This window comes from Callithrix jacchus, chromosome 1, assembly GCF_049354715.1.
Source record: "Callithrix jacchus isolate 240 chromosome 1, calJac240_pri, whole genome shotgun sequence".
Taxonomy (NCBI): Eukaryota; Metazoa; Chordata; class Mammalia; order Primates; family Cebidae; genus Callithrix; species Callithrix jacchus.
This window is the reverse complement of record NC_133502.1, coordinates 106773252-106792633: the sequence shown is the minus strand read 5'-3', so window position 1 is coordinate 106792633 and position 19382 is coordinate 106773252. Positions and strand designations below refer to the sequence as shown.

At 40.0% G+C, this 19382-nt stretch overlaps 1 protein-coding gene across 7 annotated transcripts in view; it reads right to left on the bottom strand.

Annotated features, from left to right (window-relative positions):
* Window positions 1–19382, bottom strand: part of DOCK8 (dedicator of cytokinesis 8) — a 251124-nt gene that overhangs the window by 153272 nt on the left and 78470 nt on the right. For all 7 annotated transcript variants that reach the window (XM_078367972.1, XM_078367967.1, XM_035275978.3 and 4 more), the window contains 2 exons: window positions 7034–7157; window positions 2148–2360 (listed from right to left, as the gene is read on the bottom strand). In XM_078367972.1, the coding sequence (XP_078224098.1) occupies window positions 2148–2360; window positions 7034–7157 (337 nt within the window). The remainder of the gene's footprint in view (window positions 1–2147; window positions 2361–7033; window positions 7158–19382) is intronic.

Genomic DNA, 19382 nt, shown 5'->3' with positions numbered 1-19382 from the left:
GCTCTGCATCCTTTAATTGTTCTCTCTCTTCTGGCATCCACTTTGGGTCCCTCTATTACATGCTGGCATCTCCATCAAAGAACTGAGAGGAAGAGGGAGGAAAGTAAAGGCCAAATCAGTCTGATTTAATATATCTTTACAAATCTGGTAAAAAGTCTTAATGTTGATGGAAACTGAAAAGTTACATGATATTTAAAAATATAATCTTTGTATTTCAGTTATGTGTGCTAACATACAAGGTAGTCATAGGTATGTAGATACATAAACAAGCAAACATGAGTTTTGGAGTTAATGGGTCAGGGCCCCATTTTATAATTTAATTTATCTGTTGAATCTTGAAAAAGCTCTTTAACCTAATTCTTGCTTTCTAATAATAGAGGTGATGATACTGCTCACATTACTCATACTTTATTAATTTAGTTTTTAATTGACAAATAGTAATTGTGTACATTTATGGGGTACAGTGTAATGTTTTGATCAGTATATACATTGCACAAAGTTTAAATAATGTTTTGATCTATGTATACATTGTAGAAACATTAAATCAAGCTAATTAATATATCTATCACCTCACCAACTTATCTTTTGTGTGTGTGTGATAAGAACATTAAAAACCTTTTTTGAAAGCAGTTTTGAAATAAACGATACCTTATTATTAACTCTGGTCACTATACAGTGCAACAGGTCACGAAAACATAGTCCTCCAGTCTGAGACTTTGCAGACTTTGAGCAACATCTTCTCCCTCTCTCCGCTGCCCCTGGTAACCACTTTTCTACTCTGTTTCTATGAAACCTACTTTTTTAAGATTCCATATATAAGTGAGATGATTTATTTTTATAATGTGCCTCATTCAGAAGAGCATTTGAAACTGCTGATGAAAACTGCAAATCAAATAAAAATAGATGAGGAAACCAAGGTGCTTAGGATAAGAAAAGAAAAGGAAGCTGGAAGATATAAATTCAGGACACCAATCAGTAAGCTGCCCCATTTGGTGAAGGTGGACAGAAATTTGCTCTAAGTAAAGAATTTAAGATAGCCACAAAATGAACACAATCTCTAAGTGTGCATATTATCTCAGCAGAAGTACCCTTCTTCTCTGAAGACTTGAATTGCCCTTTAGATCCTCAAAGAGGAAGGTGCTAGATGGTGAGTAGGTCAATGTGAACAACACTATTTCCATGTGGACATGATATGCTATCTCATGACTGCTGTTTCCTTTACTGTCCTCCTTGCTGACAGTGGTGAGTTCACTGAAGGGCAGGTTAGCTAACACAATCCTGAAGGGTGGGGGCATCAGGCTCTCTGATGGTCTTGCTTATTCCAAGGATCGAATTTCAATTATTTAGAGGCATGGATGGATAGAATATCTTCTATGCAAAGTTTCCCCAAATCTTGTTTCTTGCAACTGAACCTTTAATAAAATTTGGACAGCAGAGATATAGTGGTAATCTGTTCTGGCAAGACCCAGAAGGGTAGATAACCTCACATGCAGAGGGGAAACTGAGTGCCTCCCATAAAGTATGAGGAGTTCAAACAGACACAAGGCTTAAATAAGGGTCATCCCTCATTTCATCCAAAGTACCCCAGGCAGTGATCACAGGCAAAGTCTACATTATCCTATTGTTGTAGGCCAGTGTCAATGAAGAAGTAAACAATCAAGATCCTGAAGTCCTACATGCTGGGAGCATGGGCTGTGATCATCTTAGCCTGATATGTTTTCAAAGCAGGTCTCTCTGGTTGCTCATAGAGACCATAAAAAGAAAGTAACAAAGCAATCAACAACGTCAGAGTTTAAGTAATATATGTCTCAATGGATTCGTTGCTACACATACCTTCAAATAATAGAATGGTTTGACTTGCTGGGTGTGATTACTACATATGGACCCTCGAAACATTTGGGGATTCAATGAGGTGCTGTCAGTGAATATATTGTGTAAAGTGCTATGACAATTCCATCTATACGATAATCAATATTGGTTCTGCTATGGCACCTGGGCTTGCCTGAGTGAAAAACACGGCCCCAGAAATCATACACATGAGCCCTGATATTATGGGCCACTATACAGTAATAACAAACACCACAATCATCCACGTGACTCTCAGAGACTCCACTGAGATTCTCCAGTATGCAGACAGTGGTACCCACCTCATCCACTGTTGGGTAAAGGGCAAAGAGCTCAGCCTGCCGATTGGTCCTCCGGGCCTCCTCATTCTGCTTCTCAAAGTCCTCAGCACTTACTTGCTGCAGAAGGTTTTCTAGCCGCTGGTCAGGCTGCAGGCTGCGGAGGTCAAAGTCACAGGCAGTGAGGGGGCCTTTCCCAGACACATCGCACAGCACGTTTAAGTGGCGGGGGCCTGTCTGTGAGAGAAAACAGTGCGTCTTTGTGAGAGAGACAGAGAGTCTAAAATGAAAACTAAAGAATCTGGGATGTCCCAAGACTGCTCCAATTTGGGACTACAGAATCTCAGGCAGTTCTCAAGTTTTCTGAAGAAACTGGGGGTTTTACAAGAATGGCATCTTAGCTTCCTGGCTGGACTACTCTAAAATTAAATGTCTTCTTCTCACTTGGAAACAAGTATGCAGACAAACCAGTCCTGAGGAAAGGTCTAAAAACAGCACTACGTTCCTATCAGTGGTCAGCTTGTTCTTTCCTGGGGCTGAGGGCCAAGCCTCTTAATGAACCATGCCTATGTCTCACACTAGAGCAAAACAGAGCTGGAAGAAGGTGTAATAAAAAGGAGACTGGGCCAGGAGCAGTGGCTTATACCTGTAATCCTAGTACTTTGGGTGGACAAGGTGGGAAGATTGCCTGAGGTCAGGAGTTCAAGACTAGCCTGGGCAACACAATGAGACTCTCTCACTTAGAGAAAAAAAGCAAACCTTAGCCAGGCATGGTGGCATGCACCCATAGTCTTAGTTGCTTGGAAGGCTTAGGTAGGAAGACTGCTTGAGCCCAGTCTAGGATGTCAAAGGTACAGTGAGGTATGATTACTTTTTTTTTTTTTGAGACAGAGTCTTGCTGCAACACCCAGGCTTGAGTACAGTGGCACCATCTCAGCTCACTACAACCTCCGGCTCTGGGGTTCAAGCAATTCTCCTGCTTCAGCCTCCCAAGTAGCTGGGACTACAGGCGCCTGCCACAACATCTGGCTGATTTTTGTATTTTTAGTAGAGATGGGGTTTCACCATATTGGCCAGGTTGGTCTCAAACTCCTGACCTCAGGTATCTGCCTGCTTCAGCCTCCCTAAGTGCTGGGATTACAGGCATGAGCCATTGCGCCCAGCCACATTTAAATCTTTAATCCATTTTGGTTGCTACATAATAAGATCACAAGTGACAGCCTATCACCCATATTGTTTTGATAGAAGCAAGTCCCAGGTCCCACCCAGTTGGGGATGAACATCACAAAGGTGTGAATGTCACAGGTCCAGATGATGGGGCAACCACAGAATCTGTCTGCCGAACTAATTTTCTGATAATTTAAAATGCACATCTAGCTTCTGTAATAATGCACTATTTTTAAAATATTGGGCTTATGCCTGAAATCCAGCACTTTGGGAGGCCAAGGTGGGTGGATCACCTAAGGTCAGGGGTTCGAGGCCAGCCTGGTCAACATAGTGAAACCCCATCTCTACTGAAAATACAAAAAAAATTTGCCAGGCATGATGGTGGCTGGTGCCTGTAATCCCAGCCACTCGGGAGGCTGAGGCAGGAGAATCACTTGAACCCGGGAGGCGGAGGTTGCAGTGAGCCAAGGTCACGCCACTGCACTCCAGCCAGGGCAATAAGACTGAAACTCTACCTCAAAAAGTGAAAAACTTAATAGACACATAATAGTTGTACCTATTATGGGGTATTGCATAATATTTTGATACCTGTGTACAATGTGCAATTATCAAATTAGGGTAATTAGCATATCCATCACCTCAAACAGTGATCATTTCTTTGTGTTAGGATCATTCAAAATCCTTTCTTCTAGCTATTTGGAAATACAGAATAAATTATTATTAACTCTAGTCACCTTACAGTACCATAGAACACTAGAACTTACTCCTCCTACTTAGCTATAATTTTGTAACCATTAACCAACCTCTCTATTCTCTTCTCCATCCACCCTTCTCAGCCTCTAGTTACCACTATTCCACCCTCTACTTCTATGCGATCAACTTATTTATCTTCCACATATAAGTGAGATCATACGGTATTTGTCTTACTGTGCTTGGCTTATTTCACTTAACATTCTCCAGGCTCATCCATGTTGATGCAAAGGACAGGATTTCATTTTCTATGGCTGAACAGGATTTTATTGTGTATATATACCACATTTTCTTTGTCCAGTTTCTGTTGATGGATACTTAGGTTGAGTCTATGTCTTGGCTACTGTGAATAGTGCTGCAATAAACATGGGGGTGCAGATGTCTCTTTGATATACTGATACCCTTTCCTCTGGATCGTATGGTCAACTTGGCTCTTAAACACAGAGAGTGACTTGAGTGCTCTGTTCGTATACTGTAGGAAAGCGTGTGCTTTGTGCGTATGCTGGTCTTCACCTATTGTCTCTGGGCTCCAAATTCACCTTTTTATGTTTTGTTCTTTGATACTGGGTCAGCAAATTTTATTTCTGGTTTCTTGTCCCTTTAGGTTCTGTCAATAGGGGGTGCTACAGGGTTACCTGTACACAAGAGCTTGAGGAGGGCCAAGGTCCCGGCTCCTTCCTGTTGCTGGTCCTCTCACCTTCCTAATGACAGTTGGTTCTAGCCTTCAGGTTCTTTTGGCACTTCCAGAATCACCCTTATCTTACTTCCTTGAAGGTACCAGCACCAGCTGGGCAATTCCTCCTCCTGTGAGGAACAAGTCCAGATTCCACAAGGTCTTTCCCTCTGAGATCCTGAGATAACACCACTGCCTGGGTGGCATCTTCTTCTCAGGGATTTCAGTCCTGGCTCCCAGGCCCCTCTTCTGAGCTTCTCCATTCTGACAACTCCAAACTCTTCCCCTAGACCCGTGGTCCTCAAATTGTGGTCCTGGGACCAGCAGCATCAGCATCACTTAGGAAATGCTGATTAGAAGGTATCAGGTTCACCCTTCAGACCTACTGAATCAGAAATTCCAGCAGACAGGGCCCAGCAACCCATGTTTGAACAAACCCTCCAGGGGATTCTGATGAGGCTAAAGTGGAGAACCACTGCTGTATACCCCAGCCCCAGAGTGGCGTGCTGTTTTCTATAATGATGATTTTAGTATAGCCTCAATTTTTCCCTTTTGGTTCCCTTGGACCTCTAAAATCTGCTTAATCAATTCCCTGTGTTAAATTTCTTCTGTTGAAATACTTACTGTAGCTTCTGTCTAATAAGAGAAACAATTTAGTTGGTCATCACGTAGGGTGAAGATAGAATTTAGTCAAAATTACTGATAAAAAAAATCCCTAAATCTCCCATAGAGCAGAGCATCCAGGTATTCTATCCCTTAGTAAGCTTGTCGTATTTAGTGCTGGAAATGATGGCTGATTCCATTGTGGAACTCCAAGTAAGTAGTTGGCTTGGCTACAGGGGGACCACTTTGTCTGAAAAATAAGTATGCTTTTAAAACCTCTAATCATTTTCAGCATGGTGAGATTCCTGTACTATGAAGACATGTGGAAGCTGAAAACTATATTAGTTTACATGAAGTTCTGTGCAAACTTGAACACAACATTTTTTCTTCTCAATTTTATTTTTCTGATTGATAAAATGGGCAGGTTGGACAGTTCAGTAGTGTTAAACATATTGACATTGCAGTACAGCCATCACCGGCATCCATCTCCATAATGCTGTCCATCTTGGAAAGCTGAAACTCTCCCCATTAAACAATAACTTCCCATTCCTCTCCCCCAGCCCCTGGCAACCACATTTTCTTTATCCATGCATTACGGATGGACACTTGGGTTGCTTCTACCTTTTGGCTACTATGAATAATGCTTCTGTGATCGCATGTGTATAGAGCTTAACTATTGGAAACTTGAAATTTATTTGGCTATTGTTCTTTGGTTGTCTTATGCAAAGGAAGGATTTCTTTCTGTTTTCTATTTGTTAGCGTGTTTGCTGGGGTTCTTCACTTGACCCCACATATTTAAAAAATTAGTTACAGAATAGTGTAAAAAGTTCATTGCACGGCCGGGCGTGGTGGCTCACACCTGTAATCCTAGCACTTTGGGAGGCCGAGACAGGCAAATCACGAGGTCAGGAAATTGAGACCATCCTGGCTAACATGGTGAAACCCCATCTCTACTAAAAATGCAAAAAATTAGCCAGGTGTGGTGGCACGTGCCTGTAGTCCCAGCTACTTGGGAACCCAGGAGGCGGAGGTCTCAGTGAGCCGAGATGGTGCCACTCCAGCCTGGTGACAGAGAGAGACTCTGTCTCAAAAATAAAAAAAAGTTCGTTTCACAATATGAATTTTAAACTGTAATCACTTTATAAGAATAATGACAACAGTAACAGTGCCAGCATTTACCAGGCAACAAGTATATGTAGTTGGTGTTATTCTAATTCTTTATGCATATTAATTCATTTAATACTCAAATAACCTAATGAGTTAGTATTATCATCCTTGTTTCCCAGGGCAGGAAAATGTGCCCAGTAAGTTTAATGGTCCTGCCTGAAGTTAGAGTTAGTACATGGTAGAATCATTAGGAGAATGCAGGGGATCTGGCCACAGTGTGGCGCTTTTAATTACTCTGTCGTTTGCTTTAGGGGCACCGTAGTCTCTGCAGAAATTGTTCTAGGAATGGGCCCAAGGTGTATCTGTCCCCCAGTTAGAGCTTTTCCACTTTTTTCTGTTTTAATCATTGGGTTTCTGGGTTTTCATTTGAACACCAATTTCCGTGGCTACAAACAAGTTTGGGAAAAAAAAATCACTGACTTAGATGGTAAAGTTCCTCCTACTCAAACTTTCTGTGAGTCCACCCTTTATTCTAGTTTGTAAAATCGACAGCATGCCCTGGGCCAAGGAGTCCAGTAACCTGGTAACCATGTTTGTTGATAGGAAATACCTGAGCATCGGGTTCACTGCACTCCAAGGTTTCCGACTCAAACGTCTGCTTCGGAAGCGTCTTGTGAAAATCTTTTCGAGATCCAGTCTTTTTAAAGCCACAAATTTCTGGACTTCCTTGATTTCTTTTATGGTTGGTATTTAATTTGGAGTTAGAAAGAGGGAGAAAGAGAGGCAAACCATTAGATTAAAAATAAAAACAATGGCTTAAATTGTAGACATGGCGCTGAGAGAACTTTCAAAGAGGGAACCCATTGTAATTCCTCACTTTAATTATGCACCAGGCCTAATACAAGGCTCTATTGTAATGAGATACAAACTCACCCCCTGGCTGGCTCGTTATTAAAGGGAGGCATGGCCTGGGAAAATGCCACTTCAGAGGTGCGGTCATTTCAGCTGTGGGGCATTTGGCTCCAAGCTGACGCTAAACCATGACCCTAGTGTAAGTGGCTGGAATAAATCTAGCAATGTGCAGAAGCAGCAAACAGAAATCGTTTGAAGATAAAAATAGAGAAAACCATTTAATCTTCACATCAATGTTCTTAGTAATGAATAAAGCAGGCGGGACATGGTTAAGAAAAAATAAAAATAAATGATTTGTCTTCGCAAACATCCTCAATCTCCACTTTATGAACTTTGCTAAAATTGTGTGGAAAAATGTGCAGCTATGGAAAGAGTTTAAAATAGAATGTCTAGCCCTGTCACTGAAGAAATGAGGCCATTAGAAGTAAGGTAAAACATGTAAGTTGTCAAGGGATGACTAGAGAAACCAACATGTATATTTCCCATTTTTATGACTCAAGCACATCTTTGGAAAACATGCTGCAAAGTCAAGTGCACAAACACGCACCATTTTAATTTCTGTTGAGGATACAGGATATTTTATCTTTTATTTTTTCCCCACTTTTATTTTAGGTTCAGGGGATCCACGTGCAAATTCATTACGTGGGTAAACTGCTTGTCACTGAGGTTTGATGTATGAATGATGTTGATGTCACCCACGTAGTGAGCATAGTACCCAAAGGGCAATTTTTCAACTCACACCTGTTTCCATCCTCCCTCTTCTAGTAGCCCCAGCGTCTACTGTGTTATCTTTATGTCCACACGTACCCACTGTTTAGCTCCCACTTATCAATAAAAACATGTAGTATTTGGTTTTCTGTTCCTGTGTTAATTAACTTAGGATAATGGCCTCCAGCTGCATCCATGTTGCTGCAAAAAAGAATTATTTTGTTCTTTTTTATGACTGTGTAGTATTCCATGGTGTATATGTACCCCATTTTTCTTTATCTAGTCCACTGATCAAGATGGGCATCTAGGTTGATTCTATGTCTTTGCTATTGTGAATTGTGCTGTGATGAACATACGGGTACATGTGTCTTTTTGTAGAATAATTTATTTTCCTTTGGCATAGATGCAGTAGTTGGATAGCTGGGTTGAATGGCAGTTCTGCTTTAAGTTCTTTCAGAAATCTTGACACTGCATTTCATAGTGACTGAACGAATTTCCACGTTAGTTTTTTTTTTTTTTATGACAGGGTCTCATTCTGCTACCCAGGATGGAGTGCAGTGGTGTAATTACAGCTCACTGCAGCCTTGAACTCCTGGGATCAAGCAATCTTCCCACCTCAGCCTCTCAGTAGGTGGGACTATAGGTGCATGCCACCATGCCCAGCTAATTTTTTTTCCCATTTATTTTGATTTTTTGTAGAGACACTGTCTTCCTCCATTGCACAAGCTGGTCTCAACATCCTGGCTTCAAATAATGCTCCTGCCTCAGCCTCCCCAAATGCTGGAATTATAAGCATAAGCCACAATGCCGAGCCTATTTTTTGACTTCAATAATGACCATTCTGACTGGTGTGAGTTGGTATTACATTGCAGTTTTGATTTGTCTTTATCTAATGATTAGTGATGTTGAGCATTTTTTCATACATTTTTGGGCCACATGTATGTCTTCTTTTGAGACGTATCTGTTCATGTTCTTTGCCCATTTTTAAATGGGTTTGTTTGCTTTTGCTTGAATTGTTCTAGTTCCTTATAGATTCTGGATATTAGACATTTTTCAGATGTATAGTTTGTGAATATTTTCTCTTATTCAGTAGGTTGTCAGTTTACTCTGTTGATAGTTTCTTCTGCTGTGCAGAAGCTCTTTAGTTTCTTTAGGTCCCACTTGTCAATTTTTATTTTTGTTGCAATTGCTTATGGGGACTTATTCATAAATTCTTTGCCAAGGCCAATGTCCAGAATAGTATTTCCTAGTTTTTTTCTCTAGGATTTTTATAGTTTTAGGGCTTACATTTAAGTCCTTCACCTATCTTGAGTTAACGTTTGTATATGATGAAAGGGAGGGGTCCAGTATCAATCTTCTATCTATAACTAGCCAGTCATCCCAGCACCATTTATTGAATAGGAAGACCTTTTCTCATGGTTAGTGTCAGCTTCATCAAAGATCAGATGGGTGTAGGTGTGTGGCTTTATTTCTGGCTCTGTATCTTGTTCTACTGGTCTATGTGTCTGTTTTTGTACCTGGACTATGCCGTGTTGGTTATCGTAGCCTCGTAGTGTAGCATGAAGTCAGACAGTGTGAGGCCACTGGCTTAGTTCTTTTTGCTTAGGATTTCTTTGGCTACTCAGGTTTTTTGGTTCCACATGAATTTTAGAATATTTTTTGTTCTAATTCTGTGAAAAAAATGATGTTGGTAGTTAGATAGGAATAGCAGTGAATCTGTACATCTCTTTGGGCACTATAGCCATTTTAATAATATTGATCCTTCCTATCCATGAGCATGGAAGATTTGTCCATTTGTTTGTGTCATCTACAATCTCTTTCAGCATGTTTCATAATTCTCATTGTAGACATCCTTCACCTCCTTGATTAGATGTATTCCTAGGTATTTTATTCTTTTTGTGGCTATTATAAATGGAATTGTATTCTTGATTTGTCTGTCAACTTAAACATTGCTGGTGTGTGGAAATGTTACTAAATTTTGTACATTGATTTTGTATCCTGAAACTTTACTGAAGTTGTTTATCAGTCTAGGAGCCTTTTAGCAGGGTCTGTGGTGTTTTCTGGGTACAGAATTATATTGCCTGCACTATGACAGAGCTAGCTTGACTTCCTCTCTCCTATTGGGATGTCTTTTATTTCTTTTTCTTGCCTGATTTCTCTGGCTAGCACTTCCAATACCATGTTGACAGGAGTGGTGGGAGTAGGCATCCTTGTTTTGTTCCAGTTCTCAAGAGGAATGCTTCCAGATTTTGCCCATTTTTAAATAGGGTTGTTGGCTGTGGATAGATGGATAATAGATGGCTCTGATTATTTTGAGGTACATTTCTTCAGTGCCTAATTTGTTGAGAGTTTTTAATATGAAGAGATGTTGAATTGTATCAAAAGCCTTTTCTGTGTCTGTTGAGATTATCCTGTGGTTTTTAATTGTTTATGTGATGAATCACATTTATTGATTTGTGTATGGTGAATCAACCTCGCATTCCAGGAATAAAGCCTACTTGATTGTGATGAATTAACTTTTCAATGTGGTGCTGGATTTGGTTTGCCAGTATTTTGTTGAGGATTTTTATGTTGATGTTCATCAGGGATATTGGCCTGAACTTTTCTTCTCTGCTGTGTCTCTGTGAGGTTTTAGTATCAGAATGATGTAGGCTTTGTAGAGTGAGTTAGGGAGTAGCCCCTCCTCCTTGAATTTTTAAAATAATTTCAGTAGGGTTGGTACTAGCTCTTCTTTGTATGTCTGGCATAATTTGGCTGTGAATCCACCTGATCAAGGACTTTTTTGGGTAGATCTTGTATTACTGATTCAATATCAGAATGCATTATCAGTCTGTTCAAGATTTCAGTTTCTTCCTGCTTTAATCTTGGGGCTTGTGTGTTTCCAGGAATCTACCCATTTCTTCCAGGTTTTCTAGTCTGTGTGCATAGAGGTATTTATAACAGTCTCTGAGGATTTTTTATATTTCTGATGCATCAGTTATAGTGCCATTTTTGTCATGTCTGATTGTGCTTATTTGGATCTTCTCTCTCATTTTCTTTATTAATCTTCCTAATGGTCTATGACCCTTGTTTATTCTTTTGAATAACAAACTTTTGGTTTCACTGATCTTTTGTATGGATTTCATGTCTCTTTCAGCTCTGATTTTATTTCTTTTCTTCTGCAGGCTTTGGGGTTGGTTTGCTCTTGTTCTTCTAGTTTCTCCAGGTCACAAGCCATTTTGTTTGATTTCCTGCACTAATAGAAAAACCACCAAACTGGTAAAGGGACATGAGGTGAGATTGGAAGGTATTAGGCAGGTCAAATGCCAGCTAGATAATGTAAGAAATTAAAAGAGCTACTAGCAATTACACAAATACAAAGTTTATAACTCTGGCACAGAGAGGAGATATTCAACCAATTTTAGTTGACTGAATTAATTAAAGAATAAGATACCCCAGTGATGTCTGCAGGAAGAACAGGACACTATCCCTGGATTTTATTTTGTTCTAAAAACAAACAGTTCATTTTGAGCCAAAAAAAAAGAAAGAAGAAGAAGAAGACAATGACGACAAGACAAGTAATGGCCTAGAAAACAGATAAGATTAGCCTGGTGACTAATTCAAGTCAAGATTTACTATAATGGGTGATTTTTAGTGTCCCTTGGCCACTTGAATTTCTCTGACCCAAACCTATGTTGATAGGGCTGGGTGAAAAGCAGGCTAAATTGGGGAGATGAAAAAAATAAATAATGAACAAGGTGTACTCTGAATAAGGAAATAAGACTAAACATTCAAAAAGGATTTTAAGAAAAATATACAGGCTGGGTGCAGTGGCTCACACCTGTAATCCCAGCACTCAGGGAGTCTAAGGGAGGAGCACCACTTGAGCCCAGGAGTTTGAGACCAGGCTGGGTGACATGGTAAAAGCACATCTCGACAAAAAGCACAAAAAATTAGCCAAGTATGGTGCCACATGCCTGTAGTCTCAGCTACTTGGGAGGCTGAGATGGGAGGATTGCTGGATTGGCCATTAACAAGAGTTATTTGAGAGAAATTCTCACATGGATTTCATCAACCTGCTAGCTTCTTAAAAGTTACTCTCACCAGTATAACTTTAGGCAGCAATGTAACTGTGTGTGCTGACAGGGTAAGCTTTCCGCTTGCATAAAATGACTGTTTTGGACTCTCCCTAAGGGCTCAAAGAAAAAAAAATGTGTGTGTGATCTAACATCCTGGTTGGGGGACAGGGAACAAAAACCAACCCAAAGTGGTGACAAATATATGCAAATATTAAGTCATCCCCTAAAATTATGCTACCCCAAATAACAACAAACTGAACAGTGATGTTTCTCAAAAAATCCAATTTTAGGGGGGAAAAATCACCAAAGAATTTAACATTAATTTTAACATCAAAACAAACAGTTAAACTTCAAATTTCCCACCTTGGTATTTGCCCTTTGCCTTTTTTTAGGACCTATACATTTTATTATTTTATTTTATTTTACTTTATTTTCAATTCCCATTTATTTTTGGCTCTTGGGGCAACGTCATCTTTTCAATATGAAATAAAGCAAGTTCAACACAAAATAGAAATCTCAAATGAAATGTAGACTAGAACAAAACCAAGTGTAGTGGGGGAAGCAACAGCAAAAGGAAGATATGAGATGTTGCAAAAAAGATGGGGGAGGCTCCCCCTCTCCTCTGGGGATTGACTCAAACACTGATATGGCAGTATACACCATTCCACATAGTCAGGGATGTTAATTCCTTTTCAGGGGTAAGAAAAGGTGGGGATTAGGAGGACATTTCTGAAGGCTTAGGGACCAAGCCTGGTCTCTTTCCCCTCCTTGATCCCTTTCTCTGTTCAGGGGAAAGGAGTTCAGTGATTGAGGGAGGTAGATTTGGAGAAGGATGGATTCCACTTGACAGAGTGGGGCAGACCTCTCCAAAGGGTAGAGCTTGGAGGGAGACTGAAAATGGAGATAACACTGCTATACAGGGTATTGATTTTGAAGGTTTAATATGACGTGACATGATGATTTACAAGGAAACCTTTTTGGGCCACGAAATAAAAATCAGGAAGTAGCTACCTAAGGACATTTTGTGTGTAAGGTTTAGCAACCAGAGCTGTATCAGCTTAAACATTACTTTTTAGCTAATAAAATACACCTATTTCCAAGAGTGTTTACTTACAAGTGGACATCTTTCTCTCTCTCTCTGACACACACACACACACACACACACACACACACACAATCACAGATGTGTGCCTGTTTCCATTATTCTCAAGTTACTTCTCTCCGTGCCTCTGTTTCCTCATAGGGTGAAGCATGAACATGAGGTGAATTCTAAGATATTTTACCCAGGTTTAAGATTTTATGATAAAAAGTTCATGCACTGTATCTGAAAAAATTAGAATCTTTTTTTTTTTTTAAGACAGTCTGCAGCCAACACTTCTGGAATGAGTCATCTTTACATGCTTGCCAACCCTTGTCCTCTCCTCCCCAGCCAGGTTTACCTTTGCTGCTGTGAGGGAGCTGTGAGGCTTGGAGATTTTTAAATGGGGAAGTAGATGTTAAATCTAGTATGAGGAAGAGAAGGAAAGTTTGCTCCAGTTTCAGACACACAGTTGTAGAAGATGCTAGTCTGACTGCTTTCCATAGCAAAAACCCTGAAGTCTTAAAGGGTACATATTATGAACTGAACTTTTAGCACCACTGCCCTTTGTCGTTGACTGTGGGGTCCATGTGAAAAACTCCCGCAAACACTCTAACAAAATGGAAGACAGAAAAGAAAGCAAGCATCATGTGTGTACAATTGCCCAGGCTGGAGTACAGTGGCATGATCTTGGCTCACTGCAACCTCAGCCTCCTGGGTTTAAGCAATTCTCCTGTCTCAGCCTTCCAAGTAGCTGGGATTACAGGCATGTGCCACCATGCCCAGCTAACTTTTGTATTTTTAGTAGAGACAGGGTTTTGCCATATTGTCCAGGCTGGTCTCAAACTCCCAACCTCAGGTGACCCACCTGCCTCGACCTCCCAGAGTGCTGGGATTACAGGCACGAGCTACCCCCACCCAGCCCTAAAATCAAATTTTCTCCTCAAAAGATGCTTAACTTTTGGGACCATCAAATTTATTTGGCTATTGTTCTTTGGCAATTGTACACACATGATGCTTGCTTTCTTTTCTGTCTTCCATTTTGTTAGAGTGTTTGCGGGAGTTTTTCACATGGACCCCACAGTCAACGACAAAGGGCAGTGGTGCTAAAAGTTCAGTTCATAATATGTACCCTTTAAGACTTCAGGGTTTTGCTATGGAAAGCAGTAAGACTAGCATCTTCTACAACTGTGTGTCTGAAACTGGAACAAACTTTCCTTCTCTTCCTCATACTAGATTTAACATCTACTTCCCCATTTAAAAATCTCCAAGCCTCACAGCTCCCTCACAGCAGCAAAGGTAAACCTGGCTGGGGAGGAGAGGACAAGGGTTGGCAGGCATGTAAAGATGACTCATTCCAGAAGTGTTGGCTGCAGAAGGAACCCTCACTGGGTAGGCAGTGAGACTGCTGGCTCAATGCCACTGGCTACGAGAGAGTCCCAGCCTCGTTACCCCACCCTGGCAACGGAGTCAAATAAAGCCAAGCTCCTGTCGCACCTATGTGCAGACAGGAGAAAAATGGGAAGTAGGCCAACTGCTAGAAAAACGAGTCTCATGAAATGAACATGACCTATTGCCTCCCAGGAGAGGGAGGCATGCCTCCCTGCATTCCTTTTCTTAAAATACTATTCTAACACATTTGAAGACAATCCAAAGATCAAGCATGTTTTGAGAGCATTCTCCTTAAAGGCAGTGTGGTGGAGCTGACAGAATCCAGGCTTTAGAATCAGAAGGAACTGGGTGCAAATGCTGGCTCCTTATGTACTAAGAGACGTTGGGCAAATGCCTTAGTCTCTGAGTCACCATTTCCTCAAGTATGAAGGGGGAAATGTTGCTCATTTTGAGGGCCTGTTGTGAGGATTAGAAAATAATGTTTCTCCTCTTCGTTTTCCTCTTCCCTACCCCCTCTTTCACATCCTCTTTCCCCTTTCCTTTCCTGTACAATTTGGTGCCAAAATCAGAAAGTGCATCAGAACAAGGCAGCCCTCCATGCCTTGGGGTAGGGAGTAGCCCAAGAGGTCCAGAATGGGAAGTTGAAGCCCAAACAGGGTATGGACGCATCCATTTAAGAAGAGCTGCTTGGCATGGAAAATCAGAACCATATGGTGTGAGGAGGGCATCCAATCTGAACCAGGCTGATGTGTGATAACAGAGCCTGGACAGTCTTCGTGGGCTCGGATTTGTGGGGAGGGAATGTCTGCACAACAGGTCAAGAGTGCCTCTGTGACATCTGCAGCTGGATTGCTCTTTGTTACCGCATAGGCTGATGAGCCAGGCTTGCTTTTCATACTTTTAGAAAGCAAATACCTAAGCACCTTGACAGCCAGCACAACAGAGGCATGTCATAATAAGCAATTATTGATCAGGGAGACATTTTTATGGTGTTTTGGGAGTAACTGAATTATATGCACTGATGTGTTTGAATTTTAATTGTTTACCAGTTCACTGGGAGTAAAATATGGAGTAATAAAACAGATGATACCCCATTCCTTGATATCCCAGCTCTCCTTGAACATGACCTTTCTTCAGAATTACCTTAATCACCCCAGATGAAAAACGAAGTCTAAGGGCTTTTATGATGCTGCCCGTAACACTCATGAAATGTTTCACTATCTCTGCAGCAAAAATAAATACGGTACGTAAACAAGTTTAATTACTTAAGAGTTCAACTCTCTACCAAGTGTTGAGAACATTCTGAAGTGTATCCCTCTTTGGTTCATTTAGAGAAAATGACAGAGGAAATAAAGCTTAAAATAGTTAATATCACCCAAAGGATGTCATCAAATATTAATCCACACAAAGTTATCAAAACATGCGGATATAAGGTGGGGTAAGCAAACAAACATGGCACCATGCTAATCAGTAAACCAGTAAGCATTTTCAAAAGTCACGGGGAGAAAAGTCCTATTGTTTTTAGAACAAGGACAACAGATTTGGTGCTGTAGACATGAACGATAGAATGAAGATTGTTTAGTAAATCTTTCAGTCTAAGTAACAAACATTTCAGTAAGAAAATACATTTCCTCCAATTTACTGGAGATCACGTACTTTACATTTTTGTGTAACTTAATCTTTCCCTGTTAGGTTTAAAAGGAAATCTAAAAATTTCCTCTATTCTTCATGAGCAGCATTATTTGTATGATTTAAACGTCTCAATTATAGAACTTGAGTGGCAAATGCCCTATAGAATGATGAGAGAGGGAGGGAACACAAGTGGCCATTACTCTACTCCTCTGCCCACTAAGTGGGATTCAAAGCCATTATCACAGCTAGCAAGGACATAAAAGTCTATCTCTAGATATTATAGAGAAATGTATTACCAGCAAGGAGATAATTGAGGAATGAAGGAGCTAACTAAATCAGTGTTTGACTACGTAGTTCTGGATAACAAAGACATGTCCTTATAAGGCAAAGTGGCTTCATTAAGTATGGTCCCCAGAGGAAGGTAGGTCTCCCCTCCGTGACACATTCAATATATGGGAGAGAATTTGGTGTTCATTCCTTTGACATGCTAGCATAAGTATGTTTTCTCATATTTACTACTTAATAAATATCATAATAGCTAATATTTATTGAATTATTATTATATGTAACCAAAGTATTTCACTTGGAGGGAATACTTGAGATAAATGGAATTGACTTCTTCTAATTTAATGATCCAAGGCAGATGTGACATCATGGGCACTATAGTCCCAGCTATAAAGCATTCCCATGTCCTACTGTAGTCAAGCCCCTTCTCCACTCCCAGACCCTGGCAACCATGGACCTGTTTTCCATCCCTAGCCTTATCTTTTCCAGAATGACGCATAAATGGAATCATGCAGTTATCTTTTTTGTCTGGCTTCTTTCACATAGCATACTGCATCTGAGAGTCATCCATGTTGTTGTATGTATCAATTGTTTGTTCCATTTCACTGCTGAGTATTATTCCATTGCATGGATTTACCAGAGTTTGTTTATCTACTACCCAACTGAGTATAATCTGGGTTGTTTCTAGTTTTTGGCAATTACAAATAAAACTACTATACAGGTTTGGCAATTACAAATAAAATTGCTAAACTGCTAAACTGCTACATTTGCATACAGTTTTTATGTAAACACTCAAGAGTGGGACTTAACGGTTGTATGGTTAAGTGCACATGTAACTGGGATTTTAGAATACATAAGGAAAGGAAACTTGACGATAGGAAGCTGTATTCAGAAAGTAGGTGTAATAGCTTCCAGATTAAATAATAACTAAAAGAAGACTGGAGGAATTTAAATTTTATTTTAATAAATAATATCCAGCACTGGCAAAAATATAGAAATGCACCAGTTTCATGCCCAGTAGGTAATGGAATGAAATAGCCCAACTTTTCTGGAGAAGAATTTGGCAGTACTTATCAGAAAGTACCACGTACACTGGCTTCATTTCTACGCTCAGAAATATTCACACACATGTGTAGGGGCAAATGTGCATAGATGTTTGTTTTGGTATTATTTGTAATTATGAAAAATGGAGACAACCAAAATGCTCACTTAGTTTCAATAACTTATGACACATTCCTTCACCCTTTGAATACTAGGCAGCATTTCAAAAAAATGGGATATAGCTCTGACATGGAAAGTTATTACTTAAAAATATATGTAAGATGTATGTTTGCAATACATAAATATACATTCATACATCTTTATGTGAAACATAGACAAATCTTTTTGTGAGGGTAGAAAAAGATCTGGAAGCTACACAGCTGGGCTTTATGGAGTGACGAGTGACTTAAGGGAAGGGTAGGAAGCTGGTGAGTAGTGAGGCATGAGATCTGCCTTTTCCTTAATGCACTTCCACATTACTTGATTTCTTCTGAAACAATCATACATTATTTGGCACATAACCAAATTAAAGGAGAGCCAAATAATCAATCACTTATTAACAAGTGGCCAGCAACCCCGATTGCGACCTCCTCCAACTTTTTAGTAAACCACGTATGAAGGAAGACAGAAAAAATGGAAACTCATCCAAATGAAGAGATAATTTAACGCCTGAATCTAGACGGAACCTCTATGGAACAGACGGAGCTGGAAAGAGAAGGATGTACCATACTTTGTTTCCCGAAAGGGGAACTCACTGAATAAAGATAAGATGTTGTACACCTTCCTGCCCATGAGTTCCTAAACAGTCAGTGTCTATACAGAAATCTGAATTCTCCTTTTTCAGAGTAGCTGCTTATCTATGAAGGCATCACAGCCTCCATCACCTGGTTTCATTCATATGAATCACCACCTTCCCCTTCTACCATCATTCTAAAATGATACAGATACAACTCACAGAAAACAACAGCACTAAAAATGTACTATGTGAGGCTGGGAAATAAGGGTATCTGGCAACTGTGTACTGGATTCGCCCCACAGATACACTATAACAGATGCACAGAGACAGAATGATCCCTGAGAGGAGTGTGTGCTGGGAATCAGTTTTCATGGGCAGAGTGTTAGACTCAGAGTGCAAGAGAATCAGGCAGAGGGACAGAAAGCGATGCATCCTTTCTACAAGAAAGATTGCCAGAAACTGACAATGAGTTCTGAAGTTGTACACTTCTCCCTGTCCACTACCTGACCTCTGGGAAGGGAAGTGCTCCGTTACACAGGGCTGCAGAGAACTGGGCCAATGGTAACCCCTATCCCTAGAACATTGCCAAACATAAAGTTAAAACAGATATTCCTTCCTTTTATGGGGGAAAAGGATGCAAAAACTTGCATGGAATAAATATATGGATAATCACTGCTTCTATAGAAAAGATAAAAGCAAATGGAGACACATAAGGAAACAGAAGCAACAATCAAGTGGCTAATGGTCTAAATTTATGCTTTAATCCCAAACTCTTAGAAAAGAATAATGTTTGTGAATCAAATTTTAAGTGTGATGCCAAAATTAAATATTCATATTTATTGATATAAATAATTCAGAATATTAAAAACTAAGAACAACTTTAAAAGACAAAAGGTATACTGGGGAAGGTATTTTTAATACATGATAGACAAGGGTTAACATCTTTAACAAATAAAGTGCTCATAAAAATAAATCAGACTAGACAAATACCTTAATAGAGATGCACACATTTCATGAATAAGCAGAGCACCAGGAAACATAAAAAATGGCCAAGAAATATATGAAAAAAAGATGCCTAATCTAATAATAAAAGAAATGAAAATAAAAGACAACATTT